The following is a 23045-nucleotide window of genomic DNA, read 5'->3' as shown; positions in this document are numbered from 1 at the left end:
ATTATATGAATAACTGTCAAGTCTCTATTCAAAATAAAATGCAAAACAGAAAATCACTTTATCCGTACACAGGAAGTCACGTTCACTCAAAGCGCAACAGTACTGTGATGTGTATTCCTGGTTGCAATGTCTATAAAGTAGAGCAGTGGTTCCCAACTACGGTCCTCAAGTACCCCCAACAGTACACATTTTCATTGTAGCCGCAGCCAAGCACAGCTGATTCAACTTGTCAACTAATTATCAGGCTCTCATTGAGTTGAATTGGGTGTGCTTGTTCAGGGCTACAACAAAAATGTGTCCTGTTGGGGGTACTCGAGGACCGGAGTTGTGAACCACTGAAGTAGAGGTACGACTGGAAGTTTCTTTGAGATTGAGTCTGTAACATTATGAAAAACAACCAAATGCTGCAATAAATAATAGAATTACTCTCTCCCTTGATGACTGGGTACGTGATAATTATTTCAACCCCTATACGAAACAGCTGATTTCAAATAGGGCCATAGAAGGGAATCAACCCAGCAGCAGGACCTGTATCTGCTCCTTTGTGCGAGGAGGAACAGGAGGAGCACTGCCAGACTCCGACAAAATGACCTCCAGTGGGCTACTGGTGAGGATGTTTCTGACCAAACTGTCAGAAACAGACTCCATGAGGGTGGCATGAGGGCCCAATGTCCTCTATTGAGACCTGTTCACACAGCCCAGCACCATGCAGCTGGATTGGCATCTGCCAGAGAACACCAGAATTGGCAGGTCTGCCATTGGCGCCCGTTCTCTTCACAGATGAGAGCAGGTTCACATTGAACACGTGACAGATGTGAAAGAGTCTGGAGACGCCATGGTGAACGTTATGCTGCCTGCAACATCATCCAGCATGACCAGTTTGGCTTTGAGTCAGTGATCACACAGGTGGAGGTCACACAGACCTCCACATGCTAGCCAACGATACACTGACTGCTGTTAGGTACTGGCATGATATCCTCAAACCCATCGTCAGACATTGTGCTGGCGCAGTGGGCCCTGGGTTCCACCTGGTGCAGGGCAATGTCCTGTCTCATGTGAACAGTGTGTAGACAGTTCCTGGATGATGAAGGCACTGATGCCATTTACTAGCCCTCACGTTCCCCAGACCTGAATCCAATTGAGATCCGCAGGGACATTATGTATCGTTGCATCCGACGCCACCAAGTGGTGCCACAGACTCTCCAGGAGCTCACGGATGCCGTGATCCAGGTATTTTAGGAGATCCCACAGGACACCATCCGCCATCTCATCAGGATCATGCCCAGGAGTGCGTACAGGCATGTGGGGGCCATACACACTATTGAGTCACATTATGAGTTGCCATGATGAAATTCACGCATGTTAGAACAGCCTGTGATGTTAACTGTTTACTCTGATTTTCGGGTGAGTTTGAATCCAGCCCTGAATCAGTTGGTGATTTTCCATTGACCATTGTTACGTAATTTTCTTCGAATTACACAATGTACAGTAAACATTTTGATCTTTAATATATTTTTTTTCATCAAGTCCAAGTGCCCCCTTAGCAGTGTAGCTCAACATAACCTTTATGAAACAATTTTTCACGGACCATATTAGTCCATTAATAAATATGCAAGAATCGGAATTCATTCTTGCATAATTTTTCACTGACCATCTTTAATAATAATAACGCAAATAAAGACATTATTTACACACAAATTGTCTGATAGTTAGCGGATATTGATACAACAAATTAAGTGATACTCTGGAAAAATAACAGTATTAACAGTATTACTGCCGTTAGTAGTTTACAAATATAATTTTAACCAGTTGAAATCAGAATAAAAAAAGGTGAACATATTTACCTCTTTTCAAGGCTGTAAAACCAATGGAGTGAGTGTGGTGAGATTGCAGAGGTGGACAACCTCAATAGTGCCACCATGTGGTATGATAAAAAAATTCCTTGCTGTCATTTTTGTCGTATCATCTTAGTTAACATACTGTATTTAACAAGTAGAATTATAATACCATGATCCTTGTAGTAGTTGTCTGCATATGTACAAAACCACATCCTTCACATGGTCATTGGTCAATAGCAGCCATGTTGTTTAACATACCGGCCTTGCTTTCTTAATTTTTGAAGACCTTCATCCATAGATGCAAAATATTAAAAACCTTTTTTTTTTGTCTTTCTACCAAAAATTCACAATGGCAGAAAAACCATAATGGTGGACTTAATCGGTCCCAATGTTCATAGTGAGGAGGTAATCGTATGTTTTGAAGGAACAAAAAAAACTCCACAATTTCAATCTCACTAGAATTTGCGATAAAAAAAGTTTTAATTAACTAAAAGTACAATTTCTATTAAAAACAAAGATTGTAAAAGTAAGGTACACCACTAGCAATCACTGAAATGGTTATAGATTTGTATGGCAATTGCAAAACGTCTGGATATAAAACAAATTTTACCTAAATGTCTACATGACTGTGGGTTTACCTTCGTGAGTTGATAGTGTTCTCTAGCTCTTGTGCTTTACAGGTGGCGATGTGTAGAACATCTTCAGGAATATCAGCTAAACCAGCAACGTTTAGCCCATAGCTCCGTCCAGCTGCCCCCTCAGTTAGCTGATACAAGAAGGTGATGAAATCTGGCTTCAACTCACCATCTACACAGACACAAACAGTTAAAAGAATAATTCTGCAAGGCACTGCGTATTGTATATAAACAGACAATATACTGTATATAATTTGTGTTTTCCCTGTAGAGATTTTGCCACGGCACCCCACCACTGCAAAATTTGTAGCCTGCCTGTGAAATCATGTGATTTTACTTGTAATCCATGTAATTATATTGTATTATAATGATGGTCACAAGTTACATAATTTAACATTGTGTATGATGAGAAGCTGTTTGTGGATGATTAGGTGGGAATAGAGAAAAATAAAATTCAGAAAGAATGGATAGCAAAGATAATTCATTTATTGAACAATGCGTAAAAACAGTGCTCAAGAGCAAAAGATTAGAATAACCTACTGCGACATACTATATATTATTAAAGAAATGGAATTGGAAAGAGTAGGGAGAGTAATTTAGTATTACTTTAAATAAGTTATTTAGAGGAAAAGATTACAACAGATTATATTATACCATTATACAATACTGTCTATCACATGTTGCTATAACATACAGCTCTGAAAAGAATTAAGAGACCACTGCAGAATTATCGGTTTCTCTGGTTTTACTATTCACAGGTATGTGTTTGAGTAAAATTTAAATTTTTGTTTATAAACTACTGACAACATTTGACCCAAATTAGAGTATTTATTTGTAGAAAATAACAACTGGTCAAAATAACCCAAAAAAGATGCATTGTTTTCTGACCTCAAATAATGCAGTCACATTGCTGTTGGATGACTTTATGCCACTCCTGGCACAAAAATGCATTAATTTACAAAGGTTTTCAATGGGGTTCAGGTCTGGAGATTGGGCTGGCCATGACAGGGTCTTGATCTGGTGGTCCTCCATCCACACCTTGATTGACCTGGCTGTGTGGCATGGAGCATTGTCCTGCTGGAAAAAAACAATTCTCAGAGTTGGGGAACATTGTCAGAGCAGAAGGAAGCAGGTGTTCTTCCAGGATAACCTTGTACTTGGCTTGATTCATGCGTCCTTCACAAAGAAAAATCTGCCTGATTCCAGCCTTGCTGAAGCATCCCCAGATCATCACAGATCCTCCACCAAATTTCACAGTGGGTGCGAGACACTGTGGCTTGTAGGCCTCACCAGGTCTCCTTCTAACCATTAGATGACCAGGTGTTGGGCAAAGCTGAAAGTGTGGCTTGTCAGACAAGATGACCTTACTCCATTCTTCTACGGTCCAATCCTAATGGTCTTTTGCAAACTTCAGCCTGGCTCTTCTTTGCTTCTCATTGATGAAGGGCTTTTTTCTATCTTTGCATGATTTTAGCCCTGCCCCTAGGAACCTGTTTTGAACCGTCCGCACTTCACCCCAGCTGCTGTTTGTCATTCTTTTTGTAGGTCACTTGTTGAGTGACATTCGAATGGTCATCTCTGTCAGTCGTTTTCGCCAGAATTTAACCCTTCTTTTCCTCACTCAAAGCATTTCTTTTCAATCCTTTGTCATGTTGAATAGTTGTTTTTTTATTCAAATTACCTTTGAGGTACTACTTGCACTGTTTTTGCCATCCAGCTTGTCCTATTGCAAGAGGATAGTGATGACCACAGGAGTGATTTTTATACTTATCCTCGTTAAAATAGATGTGGTTCTGGTAATCACCTAGTCAGTACCTCATTAAGTAAAATGAGGTGTGCCTGGGTTGGAATTTAATAGACACTGGAATGGAATGACTGCCATACATGTAGAGATGCTGATTTAAGAAAAATTTGGAGTGGTCTCTTCATTTTTTCCAGGGCTGTATATTAGGCCCATATAATTTTCATTTCCCATGTAGTAAAGTTGGTCTTTAATAATAATAATATATCATCAGAAAATGCTGATGATTAAAACTATTATTTCAGGCTTCATTACAACATGCCAAAGTGTAAAAAACTATTTCAATTATCCGGCAGTGTAGATGGTTTCATTAGATTTCTGGAGCTGAATCTAACAACACTGGGAACAGATGCAGCACCTGTAAAATTTCAGATGATATACAGGCTCAGGATGTGTTCCATTCTCCAAATCAACAGTTGAGTATTATATTCAATTTCATCTTTTCCTCTTCACTTATAGCCTACAAAATAAGGTTCCCTCTCTCTCCACACTTTGCTCACTGCAATCTCTATGACAATATGGTCAATGGAAAAGTCCTACATTTTATATCTGGCATTTTCAGGGTCATACTCAAAAAACACTTTTCCCAAAATAATCATCTTGACCACTGTGACTCATAAGTTTCCTCCGTGACTATGAGTAATGCAATCCGAATTGACATTAAAACAGAATTAACGTGTACAACCCGTCTCCAAAAAGGTTGGGACACTGTGTAAAATGGAAATAAAAACAGAAAAGACTATATGTAATATAAAATAGTACGAAGACAGCAAATGAAATGCTGAAACATATATGCCAGCAACACATTCAAAAAAATATGAAACAGGGTCAACAAAAGATTGGAAAATGTGTGCACTACAAAAAAAAAAACGGGTGGTTCTATATTGTGAAGCTTTGCCCATAGGGCTTCGCTCCTATTGGTTTACCCCTCTGCCAATAGGCAGTCACTGAAAATCTAAATATGCAAATCACACCTCTCATGGCCATCTGCCCCATGGCTATAAAATAGGTCGTCATACTCTGTTCTGTCTTCTTTCTTCAGAGGAAACATTTTATATGCAGTCTTCTGTGATTCCCAACAAGCCAAGGATGGCTTCACTTTCTTTGAACGCTGGGGCGGTCTCTCCTAGCCCGGCGCCCCTGTTCAGCTGAACGGGTGTAGAGTTGTTCCGACTCTTCGGAGGAGGAGGTCGCCCCCCCGAAGGACAGGAGTGTCGACCCCCAGGCAGTGAAGGAGGACTTCTTCATTGCCATCTCCGCTGCTGCGCATTTCGATTCCGGTGCCCGTGTCGGAGGAAGGTGAAGACTACGACTATGACGCCGGAGGTCCCTTTGCTACGTAAGAGGAGGCGTGGGGGGCCCCCTTCATGACCCGGGGCACGATCAAATCCCACATCGCCATTACCACGGTGGAAGGTCGGTTGAAAACGTTGAGTAGGGGCATCCCGCCTCCTGAGAAGGCCAGGCTGCTACGGCGAGGACTGACTGAGGAGGTAGTCGCGACCATTCAGGGTGCGAGGGCAGCCTCCAGGTTGGCTAACTATACTAGGATCTTTGCCCGCTGATGTGTCGTTCCTGCAGGGTCTATTTGAGCAGCAGAGATCCCCTGGCACGCTCAAAGTTTACGCATGTGCAGTCTGTGTTTAGTCATCCCTTGGTGAAACGGTTTCTGGCCGGGTCCCGTCGTCTCCGGCCAGTGGCCCGTCGGACGTTGCCACAGTGGGAATTGGCTTTGGTTCGAACCGATTCATCAGATACCATTGAAGATGCTGTCCCTTAAAACTGTGCTTTTGTTGGCTCTGACCTCTGCTCTGTTTAGGGGCGTGGGGTTGGAGGACATCTGTGCTGCTGCATCTTGGGGGACGCCGTCGCCTTTTGTCCGGTTTTACTTGTGTGACATGGCTGCTGGCACATTGGCTCACTCTGTGCTCAGTGTGGCTGAGTCAGGGGTGTGAGTCGGGTCCGTTTAGCTACTGGGATGGTGCATTTGACATGGGTCCGTCCGTTGCGCCTGTGCGTTTTTTTGTACGATGCTTGTATTATGTGTGCTTGAGCGTCCGTTTGTGCGCTGAGTCCGGGTCTCGGCGTGTTCTCTGGGCTGGCTCCGATTCAGTTTAGAGTGATTGAGGAGGTACCAGTTGGGTTGGTGCCGTGTGTACATTCGTTTGAGGCTGTTTATCAGTGCGCAAACGTATGTGTTTGGTGTGAGCGGGATGGAAGCGGCTCGATGTTGTGGTTTTTCCACACCTGAGCCATCCTGTTGGGCACTCAGAACAGAGTATGACGACCTCTTTTATAGCCATAGGGCAGATGGCCATGAGAGGTGTAATTTGCATATTACATTTTTCTGTGACTGCATATTGGCAGAGGGTAAACCAACAGGTGCGAAGCCCCTATGGACGATGCTCCACTCATAAAACTGGAGTAACCATCGAACATCTCACAACTAATTAGGTTACTTGGCAACAGGTCAGTAACATGATTGAGTATAAAAAGAGTATCCCAGAGATCTTCACATCCCAAATGTGAAGATCGGTAAGGGCAAATAGTGCAACAATTTAAGAATAGTGTTTCTCAACATAAAACTGCAAAGAGTTTGGGCATCTCATAATCTACGGTGCATGATATCATTAAAGGATTCAGAGAATCAGGAGCAATCTGTACACACAAGGATCAAGTTTGTATCATATTATAAAGGCATGCACTACAAAAAAGATATGGCTTATCAAGTATATATTATTTTCAGGTTAACAACCCTACCATCCTTAAAATAAGGTATATATTTCTGAACAAGCTAGATTATAGCGCTTGTTTTTAGAAAATATGCCTTAAATATCATGTAATTTGTCTTGTTCCATTGGCAGATTATTTCACTTATTTCAAGCAAATATCTCCTCAAAAATAGTTAAATTGTCTTGTTCCATTGGCAAATTTTTTTGCAGTCTGGGGAATCTTGTCATTTTTTTTTTTATTGATGGCAAGGTGAATGTAGCATGTTACAAAAAAATACTGGTGACAATTTGCATTATTCTGCATGAAAGCTGTGCATGGGATGCTCTTGGACCTTCCATCATGACAATGACCCTAAGCACAAGGCCAAGTTGACCCTCCAGTGGTTACAGCAGAAAAAGGTAAAGGTTTTGGAGTAGCCATCACAGTCTCCTGACCTTAATATCATCGAGCCACTCTGGGGAGATCGCAAACGTGTGGTTCATGGAAGACGACCAAAGACTTGCATGACCTGGAGGCATTTTGCCAAGATGAATGGGCAGCTATACCACCTGCAAGAATTCAGGGCCTCATTGACAACTATTACAAAAGACTGCACGCTGTCACTGATGCTAAAGGGGGCAATACATAATATTAAGAACTAAGGGCATGCAGACTTTTTTCTTAATTGCCATGTTTTGTTTTATGATTGTGCCATTCTGTAAAAACCTACAGTTGAATGTGAATCCCATAAAAAAGAAAAGAATCCCATAATAAATGTGTTTTGCCTGCTCACTCATGTTTTCTTAACAAATGGTACATGTATTACCAATTCTCCAAGGGTATACAAACTTTTGAGCAAAACTGTATATTGTTGTTCGATGGCTGATAAGTACCAAGTGGATTAATATTTCTGAGGCAAAAACTGGAACTTCTGACAAGGGAATTCCCACAAAACCACACAGCCTGCAGGGACTCCTCAGCTATTCCCACAAGACTACAGGGCCTGCTAAACTTTTCCTGCATAAGGGGTTGTGATATAGGGTTACCCCAAAAAGCTTGCACTGATACATACTTAGAAAATCCAACAGTAATAGTCACAATATAACCATAAATAGTTTTATTTTAGGCTAGCTATAACGTAGATGCATAATTTGTTTACGTGTGCGGAGTGTCGGTATAGCCTCTCGATAAGAGATATTTTTGTCACGCATTAACATCACACCAAGTTTGAAAATGTTGCCAGACACCATAAAGCATTGTGTTAAATAGTCGCAATATAACCGTAAACAGTTTTATTTTAGGCTTACTATAACGTAACTAATAAAGGTTGTAAAACATTACATTATAACGCAACAATATTATGTAGCTTGTTAAATGCATGCCTTATTGACATTAACATTCACTCAATCACACACTTACTCTCTCACCAACACTCATACATAAGTTTGAGTGTTTTTGATAGAACTTTTGAACTGTTTTGGAATACTTCTGTAGGTCTGTAGTAATCTCTATTCTAAAGTAAATGTTCTTACTACACTATTAATGTGTACACCGATCAGCTATAATATTATGACCACCTGCCTAATATTGTGTAGGTCCCACTTTTGCAGCCAAAACAGCCCTGGCCAGTCGAGGCATGGACTCCACTAGACCTCTGTAAGTGTGCTGTGGTATCTGGCACCAAGAAGTTAGCAGAAGATCCTTTAAGTCCTGTAAGTGGCAAGGTGGGGCCTCCAGGGATCAGACTTGTTTACATCCCACAGATGCTTGATCTGGGAAATTTGGATGCCAAGTCAACACCTTGAACTCATTGCTGTGTTCCTCCAACCATTCCAGAACCATTTTTACTGTGGAAAGGCTCATTATCCTGCTGAAAGAGGCCAATACCATCAGGGAATACCATTGCAATGAAAGGGTACACATGGTCTGCAACAACACTCCAGAAGTTGGTTTGTGTCAAAGTAACATCCACATGAATGGCAGGACCCAAGCTTTCCCCGCAGAGCAACAAGGACTGTCAAAAGAAGCCCAAAAGAAGCCAATTGGAGCTGCTGACGAAGAAAAAAAATGCCTTTTTAGATTGTTATTTAAGTTTGAGAGAGCCGGCTGCTTGAATAGGGCTGAGTAGGCTTCTCAACGTTGAAGTCATGTTCAGAATCTTCAGATTTAGTGAATGTACAAAAACATTTCTCTGAAAGGTGGAATTACATTTCAAACCAACCTTTCACTACATAGGTACTATATTTCTATAATGTTTGTGAACACATAGATGGCTAACACAAAGCTAATGTAAATGTATTTGCCGTAGTTTTCAAACAAAAGTTAATTGAAAGCACCTGTAGCAAATTAACTAATTTGGGGAAATGAAACAATTACAGCTAGTAGTAGCTGGTAGTAGCTTAGACGTACATTAGCCGGCAGGACTAGAAAGTAGATGGGGTTTTTACAGCTTTTATTTAGTTAAAAGGTCAGTTTTCGCATGCCTCATGGTCAAAACAATACACAAGCCCAAATAAGCAGGTTCATTTTGGAAATGACCCAGAAAACCCATAATGTGCAACAAACAACATTTCCAAGCGACTTTATGAAACAATAAGCCCAAAATAAATCTAATAAGTGGACATGGCAACCCTGCCCCAAACTACTATGGTTTACATGCACTCTTCTTTGTTCCCATGTCTCAGACCACAAATAGGCTACATAAAACATTTGCCTGTTTGACTTAGTGTTTCTCGAGTAAAGAAAATGCCATAGGCCTACATATTCAAACAACCAGTTCTTTATTTAGCCTTGCTAAATATTTTCAAACACAATAGCCTATTCACAGGTATTCTACTGTTCACTTGTTTGATTACATGCATTGTCATATTATTATGATGAGTTGGGGAGAAGGTTTGCAGTTGCAAACGCGAAGCGTTGGTGGATTTATTTAGAAAACAAATACAAGGTTCCAGTAAGGGCTAGGCAGGAAACAGTCAAAAATCCAGAAACACAGTCGGTAACAGGAAATCCTGGAAAAACGGATGAGGTACAAAATAACAAAGGCTAGGCAAAGTTGAGAACAAGCAGGCTAAAGTATTTTACACAGGAAAACGTAGGTACTATGGTGTTTACATAGAAAAACTAACGAAGGCTCAGTACGTTGGCGAACAAAAAACAATACTCCGCAGGGAACTGAGAATGGCCACTGAACAAAAAGTGTTGAATACAAAACCTAGATTATGGAAAAATAACCAACCCCTAAAGAACAAACGAGAACAAACAAATCCCCCAAAAAACATATACAAACAAAATTATAATGAAGACACAATCACATTCAAAACCTCACACATATTCATTAATAATACATAGATGTAAAAACAAGTAGTACATCGTAAAATAAAGGTAAGATTGCACCTCAGATGAAGTCAGACGTTACTGTTTAGGTTCAGCTCTGCTGTGTGCAGAACATCTTCATTCAAGATGGTGGTGGGGTGGAGTAAGGAAGTTTTGCCAACAGTTTGAGGAACCAATGGAGTTATGAGGTTAAGTTACAAGCTCTTTTTTATACTTTTCATTGGTTAAATATGTGTAAAACCAACAGACAGACGTGAAGGGTGACCAATTGTAACAAGGACTCGCGTGGGAGATGCAAGCCCTCACCCCCGGCATAGTGTTCGGCGTGCGTCATCGCCGGCCTTCTAGTCACGCCGCTCCTCCTCCCACGGTACTGTCATGTCTTGTTATTGCACGCACCTGGTGTCCATTTCCTCATTAGGTTCCCTATATTAGTTCCTGTGTTTCTGGGCGTCTTTGTGAGGTATTGTTCTATGTCTGTGTTGTACTGGAGAAGCTTTGCACGCTTGTTTTTTGCGCTTGTGCGCTTGTTTATTGCGTGCCATTCAAGAGATATAATACAAAGATATGTTAACCGCCTCCCTGCGTTTGGCTCATTTAATTCTACGCACACCACGACGACACCCCTTGTGACACCAATAGTGTTGATTCATGATTCAAAATATGGAGATACAAGGTTTCTACCGAACAGTGACGAAACATTCTGAGGCTGTCAATAGATTCAGTGGTTGGAGTTGGGTTAATACTCCTAGACAAGTTATGTTGCTACATTCTGATTAAATTTCTGAATACATTTAAAATTAAAACATAGTAATCATTTAATAATTGTTGACAAAGTGCTAAAATGTTTCAAATTCCAAATAGGTGTCCAATGATTGATGAATAATTGATTGCTAAATGATTGTACCCTAATCAAAGTAGCTGTGTTGTAGGATCATGATTTTGCATACCATTGCATAAATGACTGCCTGACAATTTATTATTATACACTGCTCAAAAAAATGTAAGGAACACAATCATCAAAGTATAACACCAAGCAAATTAAACTTCAGGGATATCAATCTGTCTAGTTAGGAAGCACAAGCGATTGTGCATCAAAGTCACCTGTTTAGTTACAAATGAAAGTGAGAACAGTTGCACTGGTAAGGCAACAGCAAGACAACACCCAAAAATGGAATGGATTTACAGGTGGTGGCCACAGACAATTGCTCTCTCCGTTTCCTTCTGACTGACTGATTCTTCTCTAGTTTTGCTAGTGTCCTTGCCACTACTGGTAGCATGTGGCGGTACCTGCAGACCATTGTTAAAGATAAATGTATTACCCTATACTTATTTTATCCATTATTGTGCAAATTAACTGTAATAGATGGACTGTTTTAGATTAGGCCTTAGATTGCTTTAGACTGTTCATGGTTGCCACGTTCTTAGAAGTGAATAGGGCCACAACCAAGGTGCCAGGCCTTAAACCAATCTTATCTACGACCCTGTTCAGTTGGCTCCAAGGTAAAGTTGCCTGTGTCTCCTCTGTATTCTTCCGTTTGTGTAGGACAGGGACTGGGGGTAGCTCAGATCAGAAGGTCTGTTAAGTCCGACCTAGAACTATGGTTGCCGTGGCAGTATAGGGTTCTATCTTGTTTTCCTATTAGTATGACGACTTGTTTTGTATGTATTTCATAGCATTAGAGAATATTTTGGGGGCTGATAAGGGGGGTATAAAGAGCTAGAAGCCATAATATGTAATCAGAACAATTGCTATGACACTACTCTGTGGGTTTCTGTACGTATACTCTGTTTTGTGAAAGCAATTGTTCCCGTGGATCTATGTAATTAAACTTGAAATAATCAACTGTTATACCAGACTCTGAGATGTTTTTACTTGTATGAATCGCGAACATTTTTCAGACCATCAAGGATGGCACGTCCATACACGTGGTTGCAAGAAGGTTTGCTGTGTCTCCAAGTACAATCTCAAGAGCATGGAGGAGAAAACCAGCAGATGGACCATTACACGAGGAGAGTTGGACAGGGAAAGATAAAAGGGCATCAACCCAGTTGCAGGACCAATATATGCTCCTTTGTGCAAGAAGGAACAGGAGGAACACTGCCAGAGCCAGACAAAATGACTATGAGGGGACATCTTGTGTGCATGTTTCTCGACCAAACTGTCAGAAACACCCATGAGGGTGACATTCGGGCCTGACATTCTCTAGTGAGACAGCCCAGCACCAAGCAGCTCGATCAACATTTACCAGTGAACACCAGAATTGTCAGGTCCGCCACTGGTGCCCCTTTGTCTTAACAGATGAGAGCAGGTTGACACTGAGCACATGTGACAGATGTGAAAGAGTCTGGAGACACCGTAAGGAATGTTATGCTGCTTGCAACATCATCCGACATGACTGGTTTGGCAGTGGGTCAGTGATGGTCTGGGGAGGCAAATTCTTGGAGGGTCGCCCAGACCTCCATGTGCTAGTCAACGGTACCTTGACTGCTGTTAGGTACCGGGATGAAATCCTCAGACACATTATCAGACCTTACGCTGGTGCAGTGGGCCCTGGATTCCACCTGGTGTAGGACAATGCCCGACCTCATGTGGCCAGAGTGAATAGGCAGTTCCTGGATGACGTAGGTATTGATGCCATTGACTGAATCCAATTGAGATCCTCTGGGATGTTATGTATTGGTGCATCTGATGCCACCTAGTAGCGCTACCAACTGTCCAGGAGCTCACTGATGCCCTGATCCAGGTCTGGGAGGAGATCCCCCAGGACACAATCCTCCGTCAAATCAGGAGCATGCCCAGATGTTGTCGGGAGTGCATACAGGCACATGGGGGCCATATACACTACTGAGTCACATTATGAGTTGCTGTGACGAAGTTCACGCAAGTTGGAACAGCTTATGATTTCAATTGTTTACTTTGATTTTCGGGTTAAAATCCAGCCCTCAATCGGTTAGAGGTTTTGGTTTCCACTGATCTTTAATATATTTCCTTCATCGAGACTCAATATGTTATTTAACTGTTCCCTTAATTTTTTTTTAGCAGCGTATTTATTATTAACAATCAAATAACTAATTACCTAGATGCTATGAATAAAGGTGCCATCAGTTGTCTTCTTATGAATTACTTGATTATCATTGAGTCAGTGTTGCCCTTCATTACCAAACACCTAGTAAGTAAATTAGGATACAATTATGAGTCATTAGCAAACTGTTAGTGAAACATTAAACTGTTGGTTTCTTTAAAACTAAACTTCATCGGGGTGATCACAGGGATATGTGAATATTTTATCGGTTAACTGGTTGCATGTGTCAGATTTATCGAATGACTCGTTATGCAGAGAAAAGCTGTTGCTATCAAACATTGTGTACTTAATCAACTGAGTCAATGTACTGGTGAAGGGATAAATCAAATAGGCCAATAGATGGAAGGTTTATGAAGTGATTTCATGCTCCCTTGTAAAAGTATTTTAGTATTTTTAACATACAAAAATACAGTAGTTTATTTTGATACATGGTGTTTAAAATACATTTTGATATATGTTGGCCTATCTCTGATTGCAAAGGGTTTTCTAAGGATCACATAGCTTTTTAAAATGAAAAACATGGATTACCAACATACCATTGGAACAGTGATTGGTTGCTGATATTGAGCCTCTGTACTAGTAAGAAAATATCGATTCACTTGAGTATCAAAATATTATATTTTGCAATACTATATCAATTTTCAAAAATGCAGTATTGATTTATAGTTTACATGCAAAACCTAACTATCTGACTTGTAACACTTTGCCACCGATGGCTGATTCAGAGATAATAAGACCATCTCCTGAGGCGTAAAAAGTGGAAAAAAAAGGCACTAAGGAGTTTAACAAGAGCCATTTGCAAAATGCCATGCCAAAATCAAATACTCAAGGAACACAACAAATCTGGGAGCACGCTTAGCAAAACACCATGATGATGTACTGCTAACGGCTAACGTTACGCAAGTGGATCCCTCACAAGTCACTCTGCATCATGTTCACACACCGAAGATAACACCGACCTCAACTTGTGCAACCAAAATAACTCAGTATTTTATTTAATTAGTGTTGTAGAGAATGTTGTAGAGAATGAAGGCTTCCGTTACATGGTGAATACAATGGTGCCTTGACACACCCTACGCTCCTGAAAACACATCACTGACATCGCAGTGATCAAGTTGTACAATGAGGTAAAAACCAGGGTGCTGCAATCTCTCAGCTCAGCTGAGAGTTGCTTTGACATGTGACGCTTGGACATCGAGGGCCACAGAATATACGTAACCATAACAGCGCATCACATAACGAATGAGTGGAAGCTGGACTCCTATGTGTTACATACAAGAGCAATGCATGACAGCCACACCAGAGAGAACATTGCAGGGTTTCTAAAGGAGGCCATTACTGAATGGAAAATGGAAGCAATGCAGTGGATATAAAAAGTCTACACATCCCTGTTAAAATGCCAAGTTCTTGAGATATAAAAGAATGAGACAAAGATAAATCATGTCAGAACTTTTTCCACCTTTAATGTGACCTATAACATAAATAATTCAATTGAAAAACAAACTGATATGAGTAAAAAACTCACAATAACCTGATTGCATAAGTGTGCACACCCTTAAACAAATTCTTTGTTGAAAAAACCTTTTGATTTTATTACAGCACTCGTCGTTTTGGGTAGCGCTCCAAATCTGTCAGATTGCGAGGACATCTCCTGTGCAAAGCCCTCCAGATAACCCCACAGATGATCAATTGGATTTTGGTCTGGGCTCTGGCTGGGCCATTCCAAAAGGTTAATTTTCTTCTGGTGAAGCCATGATTTTGTGAATTTGGATGTGTGTTTTGGGTCGTTGTCGTGCTGAAAGGTGAACTTCCTCTTCATTTTCAGCTTGAAGGTTTTGTGCCAAAATTGCCTGGTATTTGGAATTGTTCATAATTCCCTCCACCCTGACTAAGCTGAAGAAAAACAGCCCCAAAGCAGTGTTGTTTTTGCGCCAAACATACCTTTTGGATTAATGGCCAACCTTGGTTTCATCAGACCATAACACATTTTCCTATGTGCTTTTGGGGGACTTGATGTTTGTTTTTGCTAACTTCAGCCAGGCTTGGATGTTTTTCTTTGTAAGAAAAGGCTTACGTCTTGCCACCCTAGCCCATAGCTCATTCATATGAAGAATACGGGAGATTGTTGTCACATGTAGCACACAGCCAGTACTTGCCAGAAATTCCTGCAGTTCCTTTGCGGTAGGCCTCTTGGAAGCCTCCCTGACCACTTTTCTTCCCGTCTTTTCATCAGTTATAGAAGGATGTCCAGTTCTTGGTAATGTCTCTGTTGTGCCATATTTTCCCCACTTGATGATGACTGTCTTCACTGTGTTCCATGGTATATCTAATGCTTTGGAAAATATTTTGTACCCTTCTCCTGACTGATATCTTTCAACAATGAGATCCCTCTGATGCTTTGTAAGCTCTCTGCAGACTATGGCTTTTGCTCTGAGATGCAACTGAGAAAATGTCAAGAAGATCCTACTAGAACAGCTGAAGTTTATTTGTGATTAATCAGAGTCACTTTAAATGATGGCAGGTGTGTAATGACTTCTATGAGGTTGAATGTGATTGGTTAATTCTGAACACAGCCACATCCCCAGTTATAAGAGGGTGTGCATACTTATGCAACCATGTTATTGTAAGCTTTTTATTTTTCATTTTTTCCCCTCGAAGATTTCAGTTTGTTTTTCAATTGAATTGTTTACAGTATAGGTCACATTAAAAGGGGAAAAAGTTCTGACATGATTAAACTTTTATATCCACTGTAGAAGGTTAATCAAAACATTGTTTGTCACAAGGCAGTTTGGTCGCTGGTACACCACTGGAACTTGGGCTGGAGTTTTTCTCTCCTACAATGTAGTTGAGCAGCTAATCCCCTAGTGGGCAAACCAATTTAGTTAAACATGTGCCAATAAACTACATGATTCTATAAATACATAATAGCCAATTTCGAAGACGTGTGTGAAGGTCTTGAGGTAAAGTCAAATTTGAGAGGGGTTTAGCATTAAAATAAATGTGTCAATGGGTTATATGGTTTACGATTCCTTCACACAAATTACCATGTTGACCATTTGATGTCTTTGATTGTGTTTGTGAATGTTTGTGTTTTAACATTTTCTCTTTGTTTCGATTAATATACAGTATGCAACTCCATTACATGTCCATCCCGAAATGATGGCCAGAGCGGGTTCAGGATGGCACCTCTTGTGGCGGTATTCGCTGTGATTCTCCTTTCACTCAGGGTGTCACTTTCCATTGACTTAATGAAGTGAAGGCATGGGGGATGTATGATATGATAACTGATTATGATTGGAAAGAGTTGAGCTTAGGGCTCAAAGCAAATCAAAATTGGTTCTTATAAAGAGTTACATGAAATATTAGTTTTTTTCAGTTTGCATAGTTATAACGGAGCATTGGCATCGGCTATGTTTTACATCTTTCATTCTTAGGATTTGTTTTTTATTTGTTTATTTGGAAACTGTTTAACGTGAGGTCTAACATTTTAATTGTGGTATAGCATAGATGTAACCATTTTTGATTTGGCTAAGCAACCCAGTGGATGAAAAACCGATGGACTGTTGAACCACACTAATCGTTGTTTTGCAGTTATACTTTCAACAGATTGGGTTATCCCATTTCTGATGATACATCATGTTACCGACTGGATACAGACAACTGAGTGTGTGAGTACCAGCAACATGTTCAAGAAGGATTTCTACAACCACAATGGTCGAATCTGTTCCAAATCCTCTTGACCACTCACATGGCAGAACAATGCCAGGGTCAGATCACTTGGCTTCACACTCGATTTCTATATGAACCATTGACAGCGAGATGAGAGGAGAATCCACCAGAATGACTCCACATACTACAGGTCAGAGTACCACGGGCCAGTTGACTGGAAGGACTCCACATACTACAGGTCAGAGTACCATGGGCCAGTTGACTGGTCAGGTCACATGGTCCCATCAAATTGGAATACACCGTTGTGGTGTTAATCTTGAATTAGTGAAGTGTTGGAAACTCACTACTCCACTACACACCTACACTGACTTGTTAGGACAAGAGTGCATGTATGTTCATTCCTCACAAGGCAGGTAGCAGACTACATATGATCACTACCTAAACATTGGTCATTGATACTTGTGAGCTTAATAATCATAATTACAACAACTATACTGATATGTTTAATAGTGCCATATTCCTTTTCAAAGGGAGAAACTCTCACTAGTACATTCATTGGAGATGAGTGTGGTGTTACGTTCAGGGTATGTTGGGTCGTTAGTATGATGTTGATGCATGATTTCATGATATGGACAAGGGGGGACTTTGATTGTTTAAAGGGTTTATTAGGGATTAATTATGCATTTCATTAATATGTCATGTTAGGCCTATTTCTATTGGACACGGGTTAGACTGATAGTAGCCTGAGACTTGATGTGTATGGTATAGGTCGATCACAATGTTCACAACGACTGCAGTGTCATTTGGTGCTATGTGTCAGGGTAGGGGTGTCCATTATATCTTATTTTGATTTCATTTAAGGAAAAATAAAGCCTCATTAACCAGATAATCCTTCAAAATGAATTATTTTGTTTTTTTAACAGAAGTATTTGGACCTTTTCTGTTCATTAGGAATTGGATTATTCTTTTATTTTGCTAGTTTTATCAACATGTAATGATTATTTGTTAAATGGATGAAGGGGCGACTGAGAGGAAATGGGCATGAGAAACTTAACACAACGCATATGTGGTGACTAATTCCAAACAAAGGACAATAGATAGGACATAATGCCCATTACTGATGGGCCCCACACATCCCGTCCATACATCCTGATATGAGTTGTCCATGTGACTGTCATAGGCTCTATGGATAGGCCCATTGACAATAGGTTGGAACATACCATATAAGGGTATTTTGTAGGATAAATCTTTCTTATTGGAGGATATAGGACTGTGTAATGGTTGGTTATGACCACTGACCGCCTCCTATGTGTCCTAGCATAAAAGACTTAAATTATTGGAGAAAATGTAAGAACAATGCAACAGAAAGGAACAAGGAGAATCAGAAAGACATACAAAGTTCATAGAGAATGAACAAGTAAAACCAAACAAACAGACAGTGACAACAAAGAACAACATTCTGTAGTAAAGACAGTGACAGCAGATAAAATGTATGGACAGCACACAACAGCGGTACAACAGACTCGGATGCAAAGCCCTTTATTAATTTTTTTACATATTGTACTGTATAGGCATATTGTACTGTATTTGTTATAAACATGTGCTCTTTAAAAAGTAGTTAGCATCATCTGCCAGTCACTTATAGATTAAAGAGTTAAATAACTTATATACTGTACTGCTAATATATTCTTTTAGTAGCTCTACCATCTGTACACAAACGTTGGTAGCAAATGCGTGTGTCCTTGGGTGGGGATGTGCAGGCGTGATAATGTGGACTGGCGTGGCTACAGTCCCAGAATGCCCCTGGCACATCATCTACAGACTGCCTCGGTGTCCAAAAGTACGTGTTGATTCTGCTTTTAAATTCACTTCTGATTGTCTGAGACACAGTGGCCAATATGATGATTTTTGAGCTTGAACCCAAAAATTACTGCTAGAAAAATCAGCATCTTTCCATAGACTATATTTTCATCTTTATCAAACCCTGACTAACCCACCCACCACCACCATACCTTTTGCGACGAATTCTGGTTCATTAAGTAGAAAGGCCATGTGGAAGTTTCCTACATGCCTAGGATACACCTTTTCCAGCTCACACAGTGGAGGGTAGTGAGTCACAAACAGAGTTAGAGACTTCACCTGAGAGGAGTAAGTGATTAGGACAGAAGGGAAGATGGGGAGGGGTGGCAGAGACAAAGGAAGAGCAAGAGGTCAAACTTCAGAAAGAGGAATAACAATCATGTCATTGAAATCAACTGCATATTTCTTTTATCACCTGATTCCAGTTGCCAAGTCATCTAAATCCAAAAACATAATCCAAGTAATCTACAAAGCCAGTGTATACACTGGTAATGGTGTAAATGACTATTGTATCTACATAGGCATACAGAGGCCCATTATCAGCAACCATCACTCCTGTGTTCCAATGGCATGTTGTGTTTGCTAATCCAAGTTGATCAATTTAAAAGGCTAATTGAACATGAACAATTTCTACACTGTATTTCTGATCAATTTGATGTTAATTTAATGGACAAGAAATTGCTTTTCTTTCCAAATAAGATTACATTTCTAAGTGACCCCAAACTTTTGAACGGTAGTGTATACCCAACTGAACGTCTACGACACCTGTTCCAAGACTCAGGAGAGAGTACCTGGAGAGGATTTCCAAGTGAGAACAGATCCGGAAAAATCACAAACCCTGAGTCAGGTGGGCGAGCTTTAGAGTGAACAGTTATGACAGGCATTCACAGAGTGAGCCCACAAATCTTTCACGATGGATGCTGCCAAAACAAGTGAGCAGTATTGCTGAAACAAGCATGATGTGTTACTATTCTGCAACCCGTCTTCCCCTGTTGAGCCATCAAAAACCCTTAATGAAAAAACTTCCCATTCAATTTGCAGTGGTCTCTTAATATCAACCCTTCTCTTCCTCACTCAAAACATTCCTTTTCAAATTTTTGGAAAAGGAAAGGAAAAGGTGCAGTGGACTCTTAATTTGCTCCTGATGTGGTTTAGCATTGTCTTGCTGAAATAAGCAAAGCCTTCCCTGAAAAAGAAAGACATTGTCTAGATGGCAGCATATGTTGCTCCAAAACCTGTATATATTGTTCAGCATTAATGGTGCTTTCACAGATGAGCAAGTCACCCATGCCAAGTGTATTAATGCACCCCGTAACATCCTATACGCTGGCTTGTGAACTATTTACTGAAAACAAGCCGGATGGTCTCTCTCCTCTTCAGATCAGCATCCATGATTATTTCCAATTTTGATTAATCAGACCACAGGACAGTTTTCCACTTCACCTCAGTTCATCTTAAATGAGTTCAGGCCCAGAGAAGGCGGCGGCGGTTCGGGATCATGTTTATGTCTGATTTCTTCTTGCATGGTAGAAAGACAATTTGCATTTGTGGAGGCAGCGACATACTGTGTTCACAGACAATGGTTTTCTAAGCCCATGCAGTGACCGAATCGTGTCTGTTTTTAATGCAGTGCAGTCTGAGGGGCCGACGATCACAGCCATCTGTTGTGGAATTTCTTGAACTGATGTATTTTTGTATTCTAAAAATGTATAAGAATTACTGGTTAAAGTTATGTAAATGGGAAAGTACTGAGTCCCCATGTTTAGATAAGAAAAGGACTGTGAGAGAGGGGATCTGTTTTCTGTTTATTTGTTTATGGTCATCATTGAATGGTATCAGTAGACCATTGGGTCCTCTGACCATTTGTTAATCTGCCTAAACCATCAGGGTGTCTATTCTTTGTTCTGTAGGTAAGTGGGCAGCTGTCTTGAAAGGGTCATTTACAATTCCCCTTTGGCCTTTTCGGGGGAAGAAGGCCAATCTGCCCATTTGGGTAAACACTTAGAACAGGTAGAGGAAGACACACATCCAGGGGCAGGAAGGGATTTACAGGATGAATATGCAGATTCTTACCCCCGCCAATGGTTGTATAAGTATTCCAACTGAACCCAGAGATGTCTCACGGTTTGCTCTGTAAGCTTTGATACCTCTCTCTGTGCAAAAAATAAACTGCTCATCATGCCAAGAGAATTCTGTCTCTGTACCTACATTCTAAAGTGTTATATTCCAAGGAATTGCCATCACAATTTGGGCACTCGTCCTTTGGATTCTAAACCTGTTGTTTTATGCTCACGTCCTAGCCAGGTCAATCGTGCACGGCCAGAGACGGAGCCTGAATCCTCCCCTGAACGTAGATAAGCTATGAGAGGGGTGAGAGACAGGGCGACCAGCTGGAGTGTTTTTCGGGATTGATCAGCACAGGTACACAGAGTAATATTTTGAACTTAGGAGGTAATGGCATAATACAGTTAAATATGGTTAAAACAGTACAGTGGTGGGACCACTGTATACATCACTGGTGTAAGGAATATCTCGTGAAAGGAAAAATTATGAATAATGTAATAAGACTCTGGTGTCTAGAATTGTGTCTTTGGGAGGTGTTTAGTTTTTTCGGTTAATGGCACTTTAATTAATTTAGTTTAATTAAGTGTTGGTTGCATGGCCTACCAGGCAGATTGAATATGGGAGTTGCAGAATGTAGTATGGAAAGTAGTTTGGAAGGATTAGGCTGCGGTATGTGGAAAGTGGTGGTTAGCTTTAGTGATGTTTGCGTGGAGTTTATTGATCTCAGTGTTCTAGCTTATCCCGCTCAGGTTGTTGCAGACCTGGACTATGAACAACCCAGACCCAACTGCAGTGTTCCGACAGGCCGATTGCTGGGAGACCTTGGAGTTTTGCATCATCCCACCCCGCCCGGCGACACTGCATCAGAGGATAACAGTTCCCTACGATCGATGTAGTCAACCGAGATAACCCTCGACTTGTTTTAATCTATGGCCTGAACTTTGTTGTTGTGGATGCAGTGATGCTGTAGGCCGTCTATGGTTTTGAAAAAGTGCGGTTTGTATAGTGTCTGATATTGGCAACTATGTATACTCTTGTTCAGAAGGGTATTTGAGTTATAGAAACTGTAGTTAAGACAAAGGCATTATTGTTCCGTTTCCTGATAGCATTTGTAACACTCCCATACGGCCAACCTGGGGTGGGTCGATTCGTGCAGGATTGTAAATAGTTCTCTGTTGGTGGAATGAGTTTCTGTGCAAACGTCAGTGCAAAATGCGTGAAAGGTGTCTCGTTTTTCCTAAGAAGGGGAATTGAGCCCCTATGTCTCCCTCGCAATACCTGTACGGTATGTGAGATTCGATCCCCGAGATGCAGCGAGAAGCCCTTGGATTGATTTCTAGCCACATGGAAAGAGAGTACCTGGTACCAATAGCTAAGGGGCCATAACCATTGCGCATCCATGTGGTGGGGCATGACCACTTATTGCACTCAGAGGACCTCACTGATCTTGCCATTTTCTCAATGTCCAACAATTTTAGAGGCTGTAGGATAGAGTAGGGATTGCTCCTGTTTATAATGGTTTTCTAATAAAATATTTCAAAATATTTCAATATTTTGTTGTGGTCGACCCAGTAAATGCATTTTTCCTTTTGTTATTCCCTATGCACAAGGGTTTCCAATTGGCAGCACTTGTGTTCTCCAGTAAAATGTATATTTGGTTTGCTTTGTTTGGAGTACACTTCAGCTGAACAAATTCACTCCGTTGATAACGTGTTTCTTCAGCATATTATCTGACTATGAATTCAATACCATCCTAGCCAATAAAACAAAAAGGTAAAATAGCCGCAGCAAGCTTATTCCCCATGATTATGTGTGCTATTTTGCGCTATCTGACTCCATGTTGTTTGTAAAACATACGCAAACATAAATGACCGTGATATGCCGGAAGTTCTTAGAAAAGGTAGCTAATCTTTCGTCACAAGCCAAACATTTAAAAGATCATATGTTTCACGGCCTATGTTATCCTCCATGCTCCTCATCAGTCAAGTACAGAAAAAAAGGGATGGTGTAGCAACCCGGAACTCAGGGATGACCACTCTGGTCA

At 40.7% G+C, this 23045-nt stretch overlaps 1 protein-coding gene across 5 annotated transcripts in view; it reads right to left on the bottom strand.

Annotated features, from left to right (window-relative positions):
• The window catches only part of msh3 (mutS homolog 3 (E. coli)), a 231921-nt gene that overhangs the window by 8666 nt on the left and 200210 nt on the right, over positions 1-23045 (bottom strand). For 3 of the 5 annotated variants that reach the window (XM_034296469.1, XM_034296470.1, XM_034296471.1), the window contains 2 exons: positions 19090-19216; positions 2477-2645 (listed from right to left, as the gene is read on the bottom strand). In XM_034296469.1, the coding sequence (XP_034152360.1) occupies positions 2477-2645; positions 19090-19216 (296 nt within the window). Of the gene's footprint in view, positions 1-2476; positions 2646-19089; positions 19217-23045 lie in introns of those variants that run through there. The other 2 variants (XM_034296473.1, XR_004576708.1) reach the window with 2 other exon arrangements.

This window comes from Esox lucius, chromosome 13 (assembly GCF_011004845.1).
Source record: "Esox lucius isolate fEsoLuc1 chromosome 13, fEsoLuc1.pri, whole genome shotgun sequence".
Taxonomy (NCBI): Eukaryota; Metazoa; Chordata; class Actinopteri; order Esociformes; family Esocidae; genus Esox; species Esox lucius.
This window is presented reverse-complemented; position numbering and strand designations above follow the sequence as displayed.